This window comes from Stenella coeruleoalba (genome assembly GCF_951394435.1).
Source record: "Stenella coeruleoalba genome assembly, chromosome: 2".
NCBI lineage: Eukaryota > Metazoa > Chordata > Mammalia > Artiodactyla > Delphinidae > Stenella > Stenella coeruleoalba.
This window is the reverse complement of record NC_137147.1, coordinates 76,089,178-76,107,555: the sequence shown is the minus strand read 5'-3', so window position 1 is coordinate 76,107,555 and position 18,378 is coordinate 76,089,178. Positions and strand designations below refer to the sequence as shown.

Below are 18,378 nucleotides of genomic sequence, written 5' to 3'. Positions count from 1 at the left end.
ATTAGAATAGTACTGCTGTCATGTTGGACTATGATAAGGGCCACTCCTAAGGATGACAGAATGGGGAAGTGGAAGGAAGCTGGTTCCCAACAACTTTGTGGAACTGCCATTCCTGCCCCGGGCTGCCTATTGCCCGATTTCTTTTAACTGAGAGAGAAGTAAACTATTTTGCTTAAAGAAAAAAGCGGGGAAGGGGGTATTACTCTAATGGATTGAAGTGATCCTAAAACCAAGAATTCAAGCCTAGAGAGAATGAAGCAGGCCAAACTGCACAGTATTTTTTTTCCAAACAAATTTAATTCTGTTCCAGCCCCAAAGAAGGGGAAGCACCTAAATTTTAAAAATAAAAACTGCTCAAAAACTAAGTCACTAAAAAAATTAAACCCCCTCCCTTAGCAATAAATACTGAAATGATATATACACATGAGGCTTAGGAAGGAGGCAAGAACAGGAACCTTGGGAATTCTGTCCCATGACAAGGTCCCAACACTTCTACCAACTCCATGCTCTTTGCCTAAAACATAGAAGAGCAATGGAAGAGGCAGGAGATATACCAGGGACATGTGTGGCCCCAGAGAGAGCTGGAACACAACAGGAAAGAAAGAAGACACAAAGTGTCTTACAGGGCAGAGGAAAGGAAAGTTGTCATCTAAAACGTCCCCCCAATTCCAGTTGCGTCACTGGATCTGGCTGGTACAGTTGCCAAGTGCCCTTGAGCTTTTCTCCTCGCCTCTACTCCCTCTTTAGCATGCCATCCAAGGAAGGTCATTCACACTGTGGCCTCGATGCCACTGTGGCAGCGGCCTGGCTGCTGGAGCCCTGAGGCTTCCCATTCACCACCAGCAGGAGGGGCGTCTCCACACGAACACTGGAAAAGGAATAGTCCTGGAAAAGACAAATATACAGAGGCTCATTACAGATCCTAAGATGGAAGAAACTCCAGCACAGGGATACACCACCTGTGGCTTTCTCACCCCCTCCTTTCTACCTCCTGCAGCAGATATACCCCTTACCTCCATCTCACATTAAACAAAGCTGAACTAACATAGGGGATGTAATTTTCCCAAAGTTTTCAATCTTCAGAAGGAAAATCTGGGACAGGTAGAGTGCCAGTAACTGTCATTACAAGAATGGGACAATTCTGATTCAAAAAGAACAGGATCCTGGCACTGCCCAACAAAAGGGTCCCACCAGCTCTACAGAATCTTCCCTTCCCACAGTGTTTATCATAAATTATAACTAAATACACACAGCAGCCAAGCCAGAGCCAATAGAAAGTCTGAGAAACTCTTAGATCAAGTGTTTGTAAAGTTATAAATTAATCTGCCTAATATAAATTAGACTTACTTCTCCTTTAATATCAGGAGGAATTAACAAAATGTAGGTTTAAACATTCTCCTAATAATGGAAAACATCAGCTCAATTTATCAGTTCAAATGTACATTAAGTTGCAAAATGTGTTGTTAAAAGATCTTTATCCAAAAAATACTGTTCCACTTGGAGTATAAAGGAGGTTCTTTTGAGTCAAAATAAAGAAGTGAATTAAACAGTTTTCGTAAATCAATTTTTAAAACATCCTAACAGGAACATGGGCAAGTGACCAAAAAAAAGCAATGTATAAAAGAATTATAGTCAATAAACATATGATAAAATTTTCAACCTCACCAATAATCAAGAAACCAAAGCCAAACAATATTGATGCTATACTTTTCATGTAAAATCAGCAAATAATTTTTCAAAGGTTTCTATACAGAGTTGCAAAGAAAACCATAGAAAAACAATTACTGACATCCACGGTTGATATTAACTGGTACAACCTTCCAAAAAATAGTTTGGCAATATGTATCAAAAGTCTTAGAGGGACTTCCCTGGTGGCGCAGTGGTTAAGAATCCACCTGCCAATGCAGGGGACAAGGGTTCGATCCCTGGTCTGGGAAGATCCCACATGCCGCGGAGCAACTAAGCCCATGTGCCACAACTACTGAAGCCCGTGAGCCCTAGAGCCCACGCACTGCAACTACTGAGCCCACGCACCACAACTACTACTGAAGCCTGCAGGCCTAGCCCTGCGCACTGCAACTACTGAGTCCACACACCGCAACTACTGAAGCCCGCGTGCCTAGAGCCAGTGCTCTGCAACGAGAAGCCACAGCAATGAGAAGCCCGTGCACCGCAACGACGAGCAGCCCCCGCTTGCCACAACTAGAGAAAGCCTGCGCGCAGCAACAGAGACCCAACGCAGCCAAAAAAAAAAAAACCACAGTCTTAGAATTCTGCATACCCTTTGGAGCCAGGATTCTACCTTAGAAATTCACTTAATTTCTTTAATGAATTAATTAAATTTATTTAATAATCATGGATATGCACAGATATTAAAATATTTACTAAGGTACTTTTATAGTAAGGAACAATTATTAATAATCTAGATCTGGGGTTAGCAAATTTTTTCTGTAAAGAGTCAAATAATAAATATTTCAGGCTTTGTGGGTCATATAGTCTCTGTCACAGAACTATTCATCTCTGACACTAGCAGAAAAGCAGCCACAGACAACAGTAAACAAATGGGTATACTTTGTTTCAAAAAAATTTAATTACAAACACTGAAATTTTAATTTCCTGTAATTTTCATGTATCACAAATTATTATTATTCTTTCAATTGTTTTCATTAAAAAATATAAAAACCATTCTTGGCTCACAAGCCATACAAAAACAGGCAGTGAGCCAGAATTGGTCAACCAGCCAGAGTTTGCTGACTGACCCTTAATCTAAATGGGGAAAAAGCGGTTAAATATCTGCTCTTGTAGAGTTTTGTAAGGATTAAATGATCCAATGCAGGCCATAAAACTCTTTGCACAGTGTCTAGCAGTCAGTAAATTTTAACTATCATCATCATCTTCATCACCACCTCTATGTGTTAATTCAAAACAATGTTGCAGAATATGGAAAACCACAGGAAATGTTCACAAACATTTGCATATAATACTCCACTCATAATTAAAAATATACATACAAATGTGTACATAAATTTATGAAAAGACTGGAGGTTTACATACCAAACTGTTAACAGTAATAACATCTGACTGACAATATTTTAGTCCATTTTTTACAATTTATTTTTATTGAAATAATTGGCATATAACATTATGTAAGTTTAAGGTATTAATCAACATGTTAATTTGATATATTTATATATTGCAATATGATTACCACCATTACATTAGCTAACATCTCTATCACATCACATAATTATCATTTCATTTTTATGGTGGGAACAATTAAGATCTAGTCTCTTGGCAACTCTGAAGTTTATAATACCATATTGTTGTCTATAATCACTATGCTGTGCATTAGATCTCCAGGACTTATTTACCTACTGGTTGCAAGTTTATACCTTTAAACAACATCTCCCCAATTCCACCATCCCAGGATAATCACCATTCTACTCTCTGTTTTCACAGTTCGGCTTTTTAAGATTTCACATGTAAGTGATATCATATGTATTTGTCTTTCTCTGTTCAGTCCATTTTTTAAATTCTTTTTGTTTACTAGTAGTTTTTTAGTAAAGAAAAACAAAACAAAAAACAAAAAAAATTACTTTTTAGTAAAACTATTAGTAAAAAATAAATTACATATACGTGTGTAAATATAGGATATCATACAACACACACACACATATATATGCATTATTTTATGTATATTTTTTAGAAGAGGTAAACGTGCCCCACTCTGAGAGCCTATGAGGTGAGAAAGAATCCTAGCCATCACTCACCTTTCCCTTGTGCTGAATTCGGTGAAGCCGAAGGTTAGGCTCAGGGATGGCTACAGAGTCCCCAATGAGCACTCCCCAGCTCTGCACCATATTATATACCATCACTGCACAGCAAGGTCCATCTGAATCTACCAGGCCAAATGTACTGCCAGGTTAAGATGGGTTAAGAGAGAGAAGAGAGAAAAAAAAAAAAAAAAGCTTTCTTAGTTACTTATTTAGAACTCCTATGACAGGTACTATCATTCACTATGTACATCTGAGGGCTCATTTGTCTTAGATATGTATCTTTAGAGAACATGCACAAGACTCATCAATCCGTCACTTTTCTAAGAACTTGGGACACATTCAACAAATATTAATAATGAACTAGTTCGAAAGCAATTGTACCCCAATAAAGATGTTAAAAAAAAAAATGAACTAGTTCGAAATGTTGCAGCGGAACAGTATTCCTGCTCTATCAATTTAACTATCACAACCTTCATCAAACTCGCTAACCATTACTGTCAATTTAATTTAATTCCACAAACTTTCACTGAATACCTATCATGTGTCAGGCACTGTGAGCGAGCTTATTAGTCTAGTGGGTGCCAGAAAATTAGACCATCACTGACAGTACAACTGCAATAGGTGCCAGAATAGCTTTTTGCTTGTGATGAATTCAGTGAAGCCAAAGGTTGGGCTGTGGGAGCCCAGAGGAGAAATGTCTAAATCAATGGAAAGCCAGGAAGGTTTCTGTGAAGAGGAGACCCTCAAACTGAATCTTAAAGAATGAAAAACTATCTGGGTTAAAACAGGAGAACTAATCCTCAGTGGAAATAAAAAATCTCTAAGGGAAGGGGATATGGCTTGACTGGGAAGGAACATAAGAGAACTTCTGAGGTGGTGGTAATGTTCTCTATAGGTGTTTAGGTTATATGGGTGTATGCATTTGTCAAAACTTAGGAAATATGCACTAAGATCTGTACATTTCATTGTATGTAAATTTTACATAAAAAGAATAAAATTATGAACAAATATTGAACTCTACTTAATGACTGCATGCTGAAGTATTTAGAGGAAAGTATACTAATGTCTGCAATTTACTTTGAAATGGACCAAGAATAAGAGAGACCAACAGATGAATAGGGGAATAAATAGATCTGTGATAAACTAAGTATAATAAAATATTAATAGTAGACTATAGGTACACAAATGTTCACTGTAAAATTCTTTCAATTTCGCTGTATGTTTGAGAATTTTTATAATAAAATGTTGGAGGGAAAATGTAATCTATATCAAGAAGCAGCAAAAAGATTATCCAGGCATAGTAACTGTGTGTAAAAACACAGAGGCATGAAAATAGCTGTTCTGAAACCTACAAAATAATCCCAAGGTTGGGACAAAAGGTACAAGCGTTAAAGTGACGAAGATAATGGACACGGGGAGGCAGGGAGAAAATCATAAAGCGTTTTGGGTGTTAAGCTAAAGAGTTAAAACTTCATCCTAAAAGCTACACAGTACCAGTAAGAGATTTTAAACAAGAAATAGCAAGGGTCAGATCTGCATCTGGGAAATATTTCTCTGTACTGTGGAACACTGGAGGAAAAACAGGGAACAGGGAGACTTGTCTGTTGATGTGTTAAGAGGCTTTATTAAATTAGTAAAGACAGGAAAGTAGGGACTAAAAGGTATATCTATTGGACTTGGTGATTGCCTCAAAGCAAGAGAATGGAGAAGTCTAGAACAACTTCCAAAAGTCTTAATTAAGTGACTGAGTAGAGGTGGTACCATTGATTGAAAAGGAATTCAGGGAGGACAAACAGGTTGCCAGAGAAAGATGAGGTGAGTAATTCTGAACATACTGAGTTAGAGGTTTCTTATTATAGCCCAGAGGCAGCTAGATATAGGAATCCAAAAGTTGGAAATGAGCCCTGGGCTGGAGCTAGACCTGTGAGCATAGAAGAGGCAGCCAAAGACTTGGGTTTGTATGACGTCACCAAATGAGATGACCTATAAGTGAGATGGTGAAGAATCGATGCTCATGCCATCACTTGGCACGCCCAAATTCACAGCAAACACTGCAAATCAAGCACAGCATTCTCCTGGTGAAACCAGTCAAAGCCTCAGAATCCTTCTTTACAGTAAATCATGCAGCCACTGCCAAGTGATCAAAGTTGGCATCTATTTGCCATCCTGATATAGAGAGAAAAGAGGAGAGGAACAAAAACAGAGTCCTCCTAGACCTTAACATTTAGAAACTGCACATAAAAAGAGGAGTGGCAAAATATTTGTTCTCAAGGGCCCCTAAAACCCTACCTTTGTCTATATTTCTTTCTCATTCCTCTTAACTCTAGGGTCTGCTCTAGTAACTAAACTTTTCTCAACTATCTTCTTGCTCTTCAATTGTTCAAATTCATATACCATGAAAATGCCATGGAGGAATATCAGGCATACAATGGGAGTTATATTTTAGTTTGAATGGAGCAGAAGGGATATGAAATGGAACAGTGACAGAGAAATCAGAATGCTTCCAGTAGAAGCTACTGGATCAAACACTGGTGATCCCAGAAACAAAAAAAATTCAGTAGAAAACAGGAAAAGGAAACTAGTCAACCAGGGATTGGGAAGTGAATGAAGGACCAAGGAATGATGATACTGATCAAACCCTCATTTTTCAAGAGTTAAAAATTTTCTAAATGAATATTTTTAACTCATTTCCTCTGCTGGACTATAAGCACCCTTCATTTGCGTGTGATACATTTTTTTTTTTAACTCCCTACAACACACATAGCAGATGCTCAATGAATATTTGTTGAATAACATCTGAGAGAATCTCTCCATCAGGCCATAAATTCAAACTCAAAGCTCACCTTCCAGAACTGCTTAGGCATACCTAAGTCCAAACGGGGCTTAGAATTCTTCCTCTTTGTGCCTCTATGATCATGAAAACACAAAGAGGTAGGAGAATTTTAAGGTTTCCATCTGTCTCATAAAAAAAAAGTAGCTGTCAAATTTCAGCTTCGAATATAGGAGTCCACAGAACACCAAGCTCAGGGAAAAAATGGACGGTGACAGAATCTATAGAGATTGTTAGATATCACCTAAACAATACTTGCTCACAGAAGGGAAGACAGTCACAGAAGGGAAGCAGAACTCACTAATCTCTGACCACTAACAATGTCCTCAACTTTTAGAGAAAGGCCAGGAAATAAGAGCAACTAGTTTAAAAGGATGAAAGAGAAAAGGCAACAGAAACTCACAAGGGGACTTTCTCCTCCGTAGTAAGGCTGAACACCACCTTTCCCAGGACCACAGCTCCACTATTTACACCAGGCTGCAGAGCACTCAGGGGCTTGCGCTCCAGGGTCACCTTCTGCCCAGAGGCTGACTGATAGTGCCCATCTCCACAAGGGCCTAGATGGGCTGGGCGCAAGCTTCCCAGCATGCTCTGTAACTTTCTGGTCTTCACCTTCCCCTGCAAAGGAAAAGGAAATAGGTAAGAAGCTGGGAACTGATGGGGAGGGTGGGAGGGAGGGAGACGCAAGAGGGAAGAGATATGGGCATATATGTGTATGTATAGCTGATTCACTTTGTTATAAAGCAGAAACTAACACACTATTGTAAAACAATTGTACTCCAATAAGGACGTTAAAAAAAGAAGCTGGGAACTAGTCACTCTCCTTGAGAGTCTAGTCCTCCCCTCCCACCTACCCACTTCTATAGGGTCACTACTACCGAGGCCTACTTTATTCTTATTTTATTGGCCTACAGCAGAATAAAAAAGCAGAATTCAGCATTTAGACATCTCTACCTTGCTCTCAAGGAGGCTGGTTAATCTATTCAGGAAATCCAGGAGTTGCTGCTCTCGCTGCTGGGGCTCTGGCCAGGCAGGGTCCAGTGCTGCAGCCCGAGAAAAGCCTTCCAGGGCCTCCCCATAATTCTCTTCATATTTATGTAACTGCACAAGAAGTAACCAAAAAACCTCCCAATTATAAGTGTGTTCAACACAAACTATCCGTGGGGTGGGGGGAGGGGCTGGGGAGAGATTAGTAATAGCACAGTGGGCTAGGAATCTAGAGAAATAAACTGTTTTCCTTCCCAGCTGTCTTCCTCTTCTACAGATGAACAGCCTGAAGAGCCAGTAAACACCTTACATCCTGGCCAAGGTGATCACAACCCCAAAGATGGAATCATTTCAAAGAAGCTAACTTCCAAACTCTACAACAGTTAAGTTGTATATATTGGGTGATTCTATTTTTATTTTTAACAGTTTACAATGAACACTTCAGGAAAGTCTTCTGAACTGTGTCCCCCATCCTCTATTTACCCTCCCACCAACTCAGCCCCTTTTCCTTTCCCTCCAGATACTTTAGTCAAACTAAGATAGCTTTTCCCAGAAATAATTTGGCTTTCCTCTCACAGTTTGTACCCAACCTTGTCCCTGTGAATACTCAGTCATTCTCACAGGCTAAGACCTAGATATCTTATGTATTTTACCTTCAGATGACCACTTCCCCACACAAATGGTTTTTTTTTTTTTTTTTTTTTTACCGTTGCCCTGTTCAAATGAAGATCAGGATTGCTGGAAGCTGTCCTGTCAACCTTCTCCTATAGTGGGATAAAAAGATCATCAGTGGCTCTTGTCGCAGTCTTAAGGATGGCCATGCACAGCATGTCTTAAACCTCCTTACCCTGGAAAAATTTAAGTTTCTTGCTTGTCAAAATGTTTCCCAGGGCTTCCCTGGTGGCGCAGTGGTTAAGAATCCGCCTGCCAATGCAGGGAACATGCCTTCGATCCCTGGTCCGGGAAGATACCACATGCCACGGAGCAACTAAACCCATGCACCACAACTACTGAGCCTGCACTCTAGAGCCCGCGAGCCACAACTATTGAGCCCACGTGCCACAACTACTGGAGCCCGTGCACCGAGAGCCCGTGCTCCGCAACAAGAGAAGGCACCGCAATGAGAAGCCTGCGCACCACAACGAAGAGTAGCCCCCGCTTGCTATAACTAGAGAAAAACCCACACGTGGCAACAAAGACCCAAAAATAAAATAAATTAAAAAAAAAAAGTTTCCTATACCCACACTGTTATACAGTAACTGCTTGTGTGGCACATACTACTCAATCCCTGAAACCTCAAGGATGAAAGGGTTTCGTATTTGCATGAAACTTTAAAATATGATTATAATTTATCCATGCAATAGTATAAAAATAGAAGAAATATGTGATTAACATCTGATAAAGGGACTTCCCCGGTGGCTCAGTGGTTAAGACTCTGTGCTCCCAATGCAGGGGGCCCAGGTTCAATCCCTGGTCAGGGAACTAAATCCACATGCATGCTGCAACTAAGAGTTCACATGCTGCAACTAAGGAGCCCACGAGCTGCAGTTAGGACCTGGCGCAACCAAATAAATAAATAAATAAGTCTGTCATACAGAGTGAAGTAAGTCAGAAAGAGAAAAACAAATACCCTACGCTAATGCATATATGTGGGATCTAAAAAACTGGTATGAACCTAGTGGCAGGGCAGGAATAAAGATGGAGACGTAGAGAATGGACTTGAGGACACGGGGCGGGGAAGGGAAGCTGGGATGAAATGAGAGAGTAGCATTGACATATATACACTACCAAACGTAAAATGGATGGCTAGTGGGAAGCTGCTGCAGAGCACAGAGAGATCAGCTCAGTGCTTTGTGACCACCTTGAGGGGTGGGATAGGGAGGGTGGGAGGGAGGCTCAAGAGGGAGGGGACATGGGGATATATGTATACATATAGCTGATTCATTCTGTTGTATAGCAGAAACTAATACAACATTGTAAAGCAGATATATTCCAATAAAGATGAAAGAAAAAAAACCCTTGACCAATACAGGTTTGAACTGCATAGATCCACTTACATGTGAATTTTTTCCAGTAAAAACTACAATACTAAAAACAAACAAACAAAAAAAAAACTGATAAAAAATTTATTTTAATCAATAAGATGCTGGTATAAATGAGGAAAGCCTAGGAAAGAAATGATGTCAATTTAATGCATTTCCTCTGCCCATGAGCCTGGCTCCAGATACAAACATCTACATCCAAGCTCCCTTAAAACACACAGTGAAAGCCAAATTCTGATTCTCCAATTTCAATACAGGGCCAGAAACCACATGACAGTGCAGACAAATATGTTATGAAGAAACTGCTGGTGATGTTCATGACTATGATCACTTTATTTTTTTAATTCTATTCATTGCCTGGCACACTGCAAAAGCACAAACAACATGAATTAAATTGTTTAAATGGTTGGTTCAACTATGTTTAAAAATGCAGGACTGATGAAGAAATTAAGAATTCAAAGCAACTGTTTAGCAGAAGCCAAACATAAAATTTTAAGGTAGTACATCATGCTTTAAAATGTAAACGTTTACCAGATTAAGAAATTAGAGTAAAATATAATTCCTCAGCCTGAAAATTTCCCTGATTGAAAAAAAGAACAACCCCACTGGCTATACAGGTTGAGTTAAATGCCACCATTAAGACTACAGTGAGAAGCATAGTGTGTGAGCAAGTCATATCTGTCATTTCTTAAAATGCCATTTTATTACTGCACACTTCTCTGTCATGAGTGTGAGTCCCACCAGTTGAGCTGCACTCATCGGCACAGCAGTGAGGGCAAGAGCACGATTGTGTGCCCACAGCTCCCGATTATGGCTGCATCAGAGTTCAACTGGGGTAATGCCAAACAAATAGTATGAGAAGTGTACTTTTTAAGAAATTAATCTGAGTTGAGCTATTTTTGAAATATAAAAATTGGTTGTATTTTTTAAAGCTATAATTCTTGTAGACGTCTTGTGGTTAAAAATTTGACTGTGCTTATTAAAAATGGTTATCTATGTTTTGCACTTCAGCTCTGTGAAAAATAAAGTTCCTGTGGGATGGTGAAAAAAGAACAGTTCCTAAACTGCAAACATGAATATAAGGTAGCTATATTCCTTATTCTGCCAGTCAGAGCAAAATAAATAATGGTAAGTTAAAAAGCAAGTCTCCAAGTCAAGAGAAAACAAAAGAAAGTGAATATGAAGCCTATATAAAAAGTGCTCAAAAGGTCAATGTAAACCTTGTAACAGCGAGCAGTCAGGCACTCAAGGCCTGAAGGAAATCCCCCTGCAAGTGGCTATCGATAGATATAAACATAGCCTGAAAGCTAAGGCAAAGCATGAGCTCCAGCGAATTAATCCCTAGGCTACAACATGGAATGGGCTACATGCTGTTTTCCATTTTAGTTTGTGGGAAGTCCAGAGCCATACTATCTAATGGTGAACCTGGGGATACTGCTTAATTTATACTTAAGTATCAGAGTTTTTATTTTTCTTTAAAAATGTACACGAATATTAACAAGCATTATTTTCACACAGAACATATTAAAGAGATGAACATGTTGGCATGGGCTCTGTGGTTTGGTTATGCACGCCTGTACGAAATCCAAACAGCTCAAGGAGCTACCTAGCACTGAGGCACACACTGCAAGTGGCTGCTAATACTCAAGTTATAGGAAGAGATACATCACCTTTGCACAACCAGGTCTGCGAAACTACGCACACTGGACGCCAGCGAACACCGCCCGTGCGTCTTGCTAAAAAGCCACGAGGAAGACTGAACAACACTCTTGTTTCTGCTGCTGCCTCTATATATCTTGCCTGGGTGACCATAAATACTTACTGCTTGGGCATAGGCACTGAGGGCTTGCTGGGAGATCTTAGGGTTCTGGCCAGTATTAAAGTAAAGAGAAAGGTACGCATTCCCCAGAATATCTGAAAGAGAAACACAGGGTTCCGCATGTAAGGAGCTTGAAGTCGCCACTCAATCCTAACAAGGAAAAGGCCGAACAGACTAAAAAATCCACAACTCTTCTTGGATGCATAAGAAAGGGGATAACACAGGGCAAACTGCTGCCCCCAGAATTGGAGAGACAGGTGAATACAGGGAGTTATGGCTTAGCAGAGCAGAAACTTATGAGCTACCACAGGAACACTGCTGGGGTAGGAAAACCTGAACTGAAATTGACGAATTCTGGAGGCTCAGTGTGGACAAGCCCAGGGGTCCCAGTCACAAGGGAGTCCTCCAGGAACTCAACCAGATTCCCACAGCAAATATCGGAGAAGAACACCCTCATATTTCCAGCAGAGGGAGGGGGCAAAGGAGCTTTTTTGAAATATGCCAGAACACTCTCTTCTTCTTCTTCTTGTTTTTGTGGGGTTTTTTGGCCACATCACATGGCTTATGGGATCTCAGTTCCCCGACCAGGGGTTGAACCCAGGCCATGGCAATGAAAGCCTGTGATCTTAACCACTAGCCTACCAGGGAACTCCCAAGCACTCCATTCTTAACAAGGCCTGCCCTCAGGAGAAACTAATTAACCAGAGTCTAACCTGCTATCAGTTATCAGAGGGTAACTGACCTAAGGAAGAGAAATACCCAACTCCAACCCACTCTAGCCATCCTGTCCCACCTAAGGGGGTTGCGGGGGAAGAGAAAAAAACTAAGAAACTCAATGATGGATCATCTCAGAGCTCAAGTTCAAAGTATAAATATTTTGGTTACCCTCAAAAGTCTATATGAAAGGCCCCACGTCTGAAACAAACCATTGATGACACTAAACTTACAAGTATACCCAAAATTCCACTGGGATAAAGAGGCAAACATGGACACAAAGGAGAAACTACAACAGACTGCACAAAAGCCCTGCCTTGCTTATATGGAAACATAAGCCTCCTCTCTTGGATGAAAAGGTCCAAGAGTTCCTAGAATAGTGGTTCATCAAAATATCTTTTGGGTTTCTTCAAAGCAAAGATGCCCTGGCTTCACACTTATTGGAGTCAGACTCAATAGATGGGCTCCAGATGATTCTGGTGTGCAGCCACAGTTGAGAACCACTGCTCTAGAAACTTGCCGGAGATCTTTTGAGAGCACTCACACCAAGAGCGGCCATCAAGGATGTCCATCTGCACAGCCAACTTAGCCTGTCGGACACTGTCCATGACATGGCGAGAATGTTCATCTCCAGAGTCAGTCCGCAGTTGGCGAAGCACCATTGACAGGTTTTGAAGGGAGACTTTGTTCTTGCACTGCAAATGCAGAAGGCGTATATTCAACCTTTGTGATTCTAGTTCCCCTTTCCAGATCTACTCTATCTCAATCTTATTTTAATTTTTCATCTTAATTCTTACTGCCATCTGTGTCTTAGACCCCCATTTACAGGACCAACTTGGTTACTAACTTTTCTTCACTTCTCATCTACCCCTGAACCTGATCCGATCATCTTCTTCCTTTCTCAGTCCCCTGTCCCTGTTTCCCCCACTTCTGATTCTGTTCTCCTAGTTCCAGTACAATTCTACTCTGGTATTCATGATCTAGGGAAACTCACAGAACCAAAGAAATCCCATCCTTCCCATCTGTGTTTTCCAAGGGCATAGTGGGTGGCTCACATGGGTGAGAGCTCCTGAGAAGCAGGTGTGGGCAGCTGCAACATCCCCTTTTTTCCAGTACACCTCACCCAGCTGGTTCCAGGCTTCCACCAGCTTGGGCTCCAGCTTCACAGCCTTTGACAGAAGCTCCTCAGCCTTAGGGCTATAGTTAGGAGTCACATTCAGTGCCTTCCCAGTTAGCATCAGAACCTGTGCCTTGCCCTGGACAGAACCTAGGAGGAAGGGAAAAGAAAAGTGGAAAGGAAAGTGGAAACCCAGGCAGTCTTACAGGTAAGACTAGAGTACTCTCTCAAGGAATAACCCCATGCCAGTTCTAGGAATGAAATAATTGAGAAAACCTTCATGAACAAATCATTTATTGAAAACCTACCACATGCAGTGTACTGTTAGAAAACAGGGTACCAAAGAAAGCATTATCCCTACCTTTGAGGGGCTTACAATCTAGTGGAGAGGACAATGCATATCCATGGAAAATCAAAAAAACAATGACAAGGAGCAGATGGCATACACCCAATGAATGGACTTTACAAAGTGAAAAGGAGAAAAGACAAGACACTCCAGGGAGAAAAATGATGTAAACGAAGAGGCAGAAATACATGTGGCATGTTCGTGGGAGAATGGATGGTTCAACCTGAATGAAACAAAAAGTTCCTTTGTAAGTAGGTAGTCAGAGATAAGGGTAGGAAAAAAAAAAGTCAGACAATGGAGACTTGAATACCAAGTGAAGAGGTCTGGACTTCAATCCGTCAAAAGTAGGAATCTTTGAAGATACTTGAGCAGAGAGGCAGACAAGGAATGAGGGTAAATGCATGAAGTAAGGATTTAGAAACATAATGGCCATGGTCATTATTTAAGTTGATTTGGAAGTAAAAGAAATTAGAGGCAGAAAGGTCAGTTAAGAAGATTACTGCAATAGTAATCAAGCAACAAGCATGCTCTTTTTTATTTCATGGCACTGGGAAATGGAGTTTAGAGAGCTGAAAGGCTGCCATCCTTGCACAGGCACCTTTAGAAGAAATATTGTTGTACCATCTTGTGGCAGCCACAAATAGGATACCAAAGAATCTACAGAGAGAGCAAAACTCCATCACATTTCAGTGAGGGACCAGGGGTTGGCGTGTTCTTTCGGGACTCATACCCATTACTTCCTCCATGTGCTGCAGGGTCTTCTCCATCTCCTCCCGCACATCCTGTTGCTTCCTCCCAGCATCCTCAACACTGTGTGTCTCGAAATAGCACTCTCGAAATGAATAGAGCCGATCCACCAGTTCCTAGGAAGTATAAGAATGGTAGCATTAAGTGCAGAGAATACCAGACAAGTAAACTTGAGATTGGCGAGCCATACCAGCTTTTGGCCTGGAAATGCTGATTCTCTACCTTACCTAGGAATGACACAAGAGGCAGGTGGACAGGTCTATCAAAATACCACAGATCGTGAAGGAAAGTAGCCCAGCCCACTCTCACACTGTCCCAAGCCAGTCTGCACCGTCATGATACTTCTCTCCTCCAAGATCCAGCAGAGCTTCCAAAATGACTAAGCACTTCACATACCATAGTCAGGAGGGAGGAAACGCTTTGCAACTTGAGATAAAACAAAGTTAATAAGATCATCCTATCTGGTACTGGTCCCCAAAGTGTAAAACTTCGAAATTTACCTTTTTAAAACTGGACTTCCTAACAAAAACAATACCTTACCCCTGATTATTCCTATGTCGGTGTCTGAAAATACATAACCACTGTGAACATGACAAACAAGTAAGAGTCGTTTTCCACAACAAACAGACCAATTTAAGCTTGATAACCTTGGTATTTTTTTTACAGAGTTTTGATTCTTTAAACACTTGTGCTTTTGTTTGTTTTATTTTTGTCAAGTCACCTTCTGGCTCTCTTGCATTCTTTCCAAGTAAATGTTCTGTTTCCTCTTTTAAATATCTCTATCTCTGAGTCTTCCTGGGACACCAGTCAAAGCTTTTCCATTATCTAGTCTTTTCCTAAAACAAAACAGCAGCAGAAAGGTATAATCTAATCCTACCAAGTCTTATCAACCACCTCCACATCACATCCCAAATGCATCCACCTGTCTCCATCTCTCTATGACTATCCTCATTACTTGCCTGGACCATTTCAATAGCTTCTTAACTGGTCATCCTGCTTCTACTCTTTCCCATTCTCCTCACTATAGCTGGAGTGGCCTTACAGAATTGTACCTCATGTCACAACACTCAGATAGTTTCCCACTGCAGACAGAATAAAATCCAACTCCTTATTACGGCCTAGAAGACTGTAAGATCTGACCTCCCACCATTCATCCTGACACAGACTTCTTATCACTCCCCTACAATTCTCAAGCCACACTGGCTTTCATCTAGTTCCTCAAATCCACTAAGCCTAATCCTTAGCTTTTCCCTCTGCCTGGACATTCTTTCTCCTGACCTTTGCATGGCTCATTTCTCATCATTATTTAGATCTCAGTTCAAATATCAATTTTTCAGAGAGGCTCTCCCTGACTACCCAAACTAAAGTAACCCTTTCCTCCTCCGCCCCACTGTTAAATCACACTCTTACCTTCCTTCATGGTACTTATTTGAAATTACGTGGCCTATTCATTAATCATCCACTGTCTATCTCCACCACTGGAATGTAAGCTCCATGATGGAAGTATCTTAATCGGTTTTGTTTAGAGCTATACCTGAGCACTACCAGAGGGTGTGGGACATGATAGGCTCTCATTAAATAAATCAATGAATCTCCCTTTCTCTAACAAATACTTATGTACTCTACTTAATTTAAAATCCTACCCAGAATGGAGAAGTTAGACTATCACTTTCTGCAGCAGTGCTTTTCAAGTTGTGTTGCGTGTATTATTTCCAGGACCCAGGCTACAGACATTCTGATGTTAGTGGTTTTAGCAGAACCCAAAATGCTGCATTTTAACAAGCACCCTGCATGACTTTAATAAAAATGATCTGTAAAACACACTTTGAGAAAAATCGTTTTATATATTCCTTCTAACTTAAAATGTCTGTAACAATGAAATAAAGTTTACCACCATTCCTATGAATAGCAACATCACCATCCTTTTCCTCTCTCTACTGCATTCTCCTATTCCATCCCTGCACCTTCCCCACTCACCCCCAAGATACGCCAGGTATCCTCTACCTAGCTGCTTAGGGCATCTACCACAAATCAAAGCAGGAAAAGACAGCTCTCAGCAAATACTACAACCCATTTCCTTTTATCCTGCAATCAGCACAGCTACACATTAAGAATTATAGAAAAGGTCTTATTGTTTGTTTTTAGTTGTTATAGCAAACATGTAAGAAATTGTTTGATTTTGTTGTTGGTTTGTTTTCCTAGAGTGAACGTTTTTAATAACTTTTCTCTCATGGCAAAAATCAATATATATTAGTTGTTAAAATTCAAATAGGTACATGTAAAATAGAAAAGGTTAAAAATTCCTCATAATTATCCCAATAACCTCAGAGATAACCACTGCTTAGTTAACCTTTTCAGGTTTTTCTCTACATATATACAAACATACATACACAAACAATGTTTGTAATATGGAGCCAGGATTGAGAATCTCTGATTTCAGTCAGTCACACTAGTGAATAAAATTAAATTAATTAGGGCTTCCCTGGTGGCGCAGTGGTTGAGAGTCCGCCTGCCGATGCCGGGGACACGGGTTCGTGGCCCGGACCGGGAAGATCCCACGTGCCGCGGGGCGGCTGGGCCCGTGAGCCATGGCCACTGGGCCTGCGCGTCCGGAGCCTGTGCTCCGCAGTGGGAGAGGCCACAGCAGTGAGAGGCCCGCGTACCGGAAAAAAAAAAAAAAAAAAAAAAAATTAAAGTAATCAAAGTCAACTGGATGTGAAATAAAGCTCACACTCTAAAAAGCGTTATTATTTTAATCTGCTCAGGAAACAAAGAAATCTCACCAATGTTTAAACTTTTGCAGTAGAAGCCTTTAAGAAAGTTACAAGCCTGTCATAAGCCTAATGTTTAAATTTCAGGCTGTCTTAGAACACAAAAAACTCAGTTTCTGAGGTTTAAGAAAAATCTTCGGTCATCAAAAGAAAGGTAAAGAACCAAGCAATTAGTTAGCTCCTACCTACCAAATACAAAAGACTGTCCCACTCACCACAGTCAACTGTGGACTGGGTGAAGTCTGGAGACTTCTGCCCCAGGCCCCAAACTGGAATTGCACAGTGTGCAAAAAATCAAAACTGTGAAGTTCTAAGGGGAGTAACCAGAATACACGCGGTGCAAGCCACTACTGTGATCGCTGCCAATTTGAAAGCATAAAAGTACTGGTCTTTGTGGGGATCAAAACAACATGCGATAGGTAACAGCTCCTGCAGATCTGCCAAACACAAGTGTATGCTATTTGTTGTGAGTGAATTGAGGGGAAAAAAAATTCCCAAGAATGTACAGGAATAAAGTTAGCAATAAATCCTCTTCCCAACAGGTCTGAAATTGAGTGCAGTCAGGTCAGCAGCAGGCGGTCCCAACAAACTGGCTGCGCCCGTCCCCTGCCCGGGACCTCCCCTAGCCAGCTGCGGCTGCACCTTCGGGAGTTGTTATAGTAACCACACAGACACCAGCGGCGGGTATATGTCAAGAAATTCGAAGGCACTGCATAAACTGGGCTCTCTACTTCCTCCCGAGTAAGACAGAGTTTAATCTATGGCTTCACCTGCAATTTCGGCAAAATCTCCTTGACTTCTTCCTCTTCCTCAGCCATCATTTCCCAGACACCCTTAGCTTCTCCGCCCCCAACTTTATAACCACAGAGACGCATACCCGTCCCCACCATGGAGCCACAGCGACATCTAGAGCTCTGGAGGCTTACCGCGCCTGAGTTTTCAAAGAAGCTGGTTTTGAGCTGGTTTTCAAAGAAGGGCGTCGCTCCAAACCTAATTAACCCAATGCCTATAGCTCAAAGGAAATGGTCTGCAATCACTTTCGAATTCATAAACTTGTTTCTTTTCCAAATCCTGTAAACAAAATATTCTCAGATTGAGTGTATACATATTATTGTTTCGTATCTTCCTATTTATTTATACCAAGATTATAATACCCCAAAAAAGAAAACAAGCTAAGACAGTGGATGCCTGTGTTGTTAAGTTTAAAATTTTACAGGAAATGTAGTACA

At 40.8% G+C, this 18,378-nt stretch overlaps 1 protein-coding gene across 2 annotated transcripts; it reads right to left on the bottom strand.

Moving 5' to 3' along the window:
* Positions 1-275: 275 nt before the first annotated feature.
* TTC5 (tetratricopeptide repeat domain 5) lies at positions 276-17,999 on the bottom strand. 2 transcript variants are annotated; one of them, XM_079915103.1, is made up of 10 exons: positions 17,920-17,999; positions 14,362-14,494; positions 13,224-13,435; positions 12,713-12,863; positions 11,458-11,549; positions 8,301-8,357; positions 7,561-7,707; positions 7,010-7,224; positions 3,771-3,915; positions 276-885 (listed from the first exon to the last, which is right to left on the bottom strand). In XM_079915103.1, exons 1-10 carry the CDS (start codon positions 17,968-17,970, stop codon positions 766-768), a joined length of 1,323 nt encoding a protein of 440 aa, XP_079771229.1. In that variant the 5' UTR covers positions 17,971-17,999; the 3' UTR covers positions 276-765. The 2 variants fall into 2 exon arrangements, with proteins under 2 accessions (XP_079771229.1, XP_079771230.1); XM_079915104.1 differs by lacking the exons at positions 11,458-11,549; positions 14,362-14,494; positions 17,920-17,999 and having other exon boundaries at positions 13,224-13,405.
* Between the last annotated feature and the right edge of the window lie 379 nt (positions 18,000-18,378).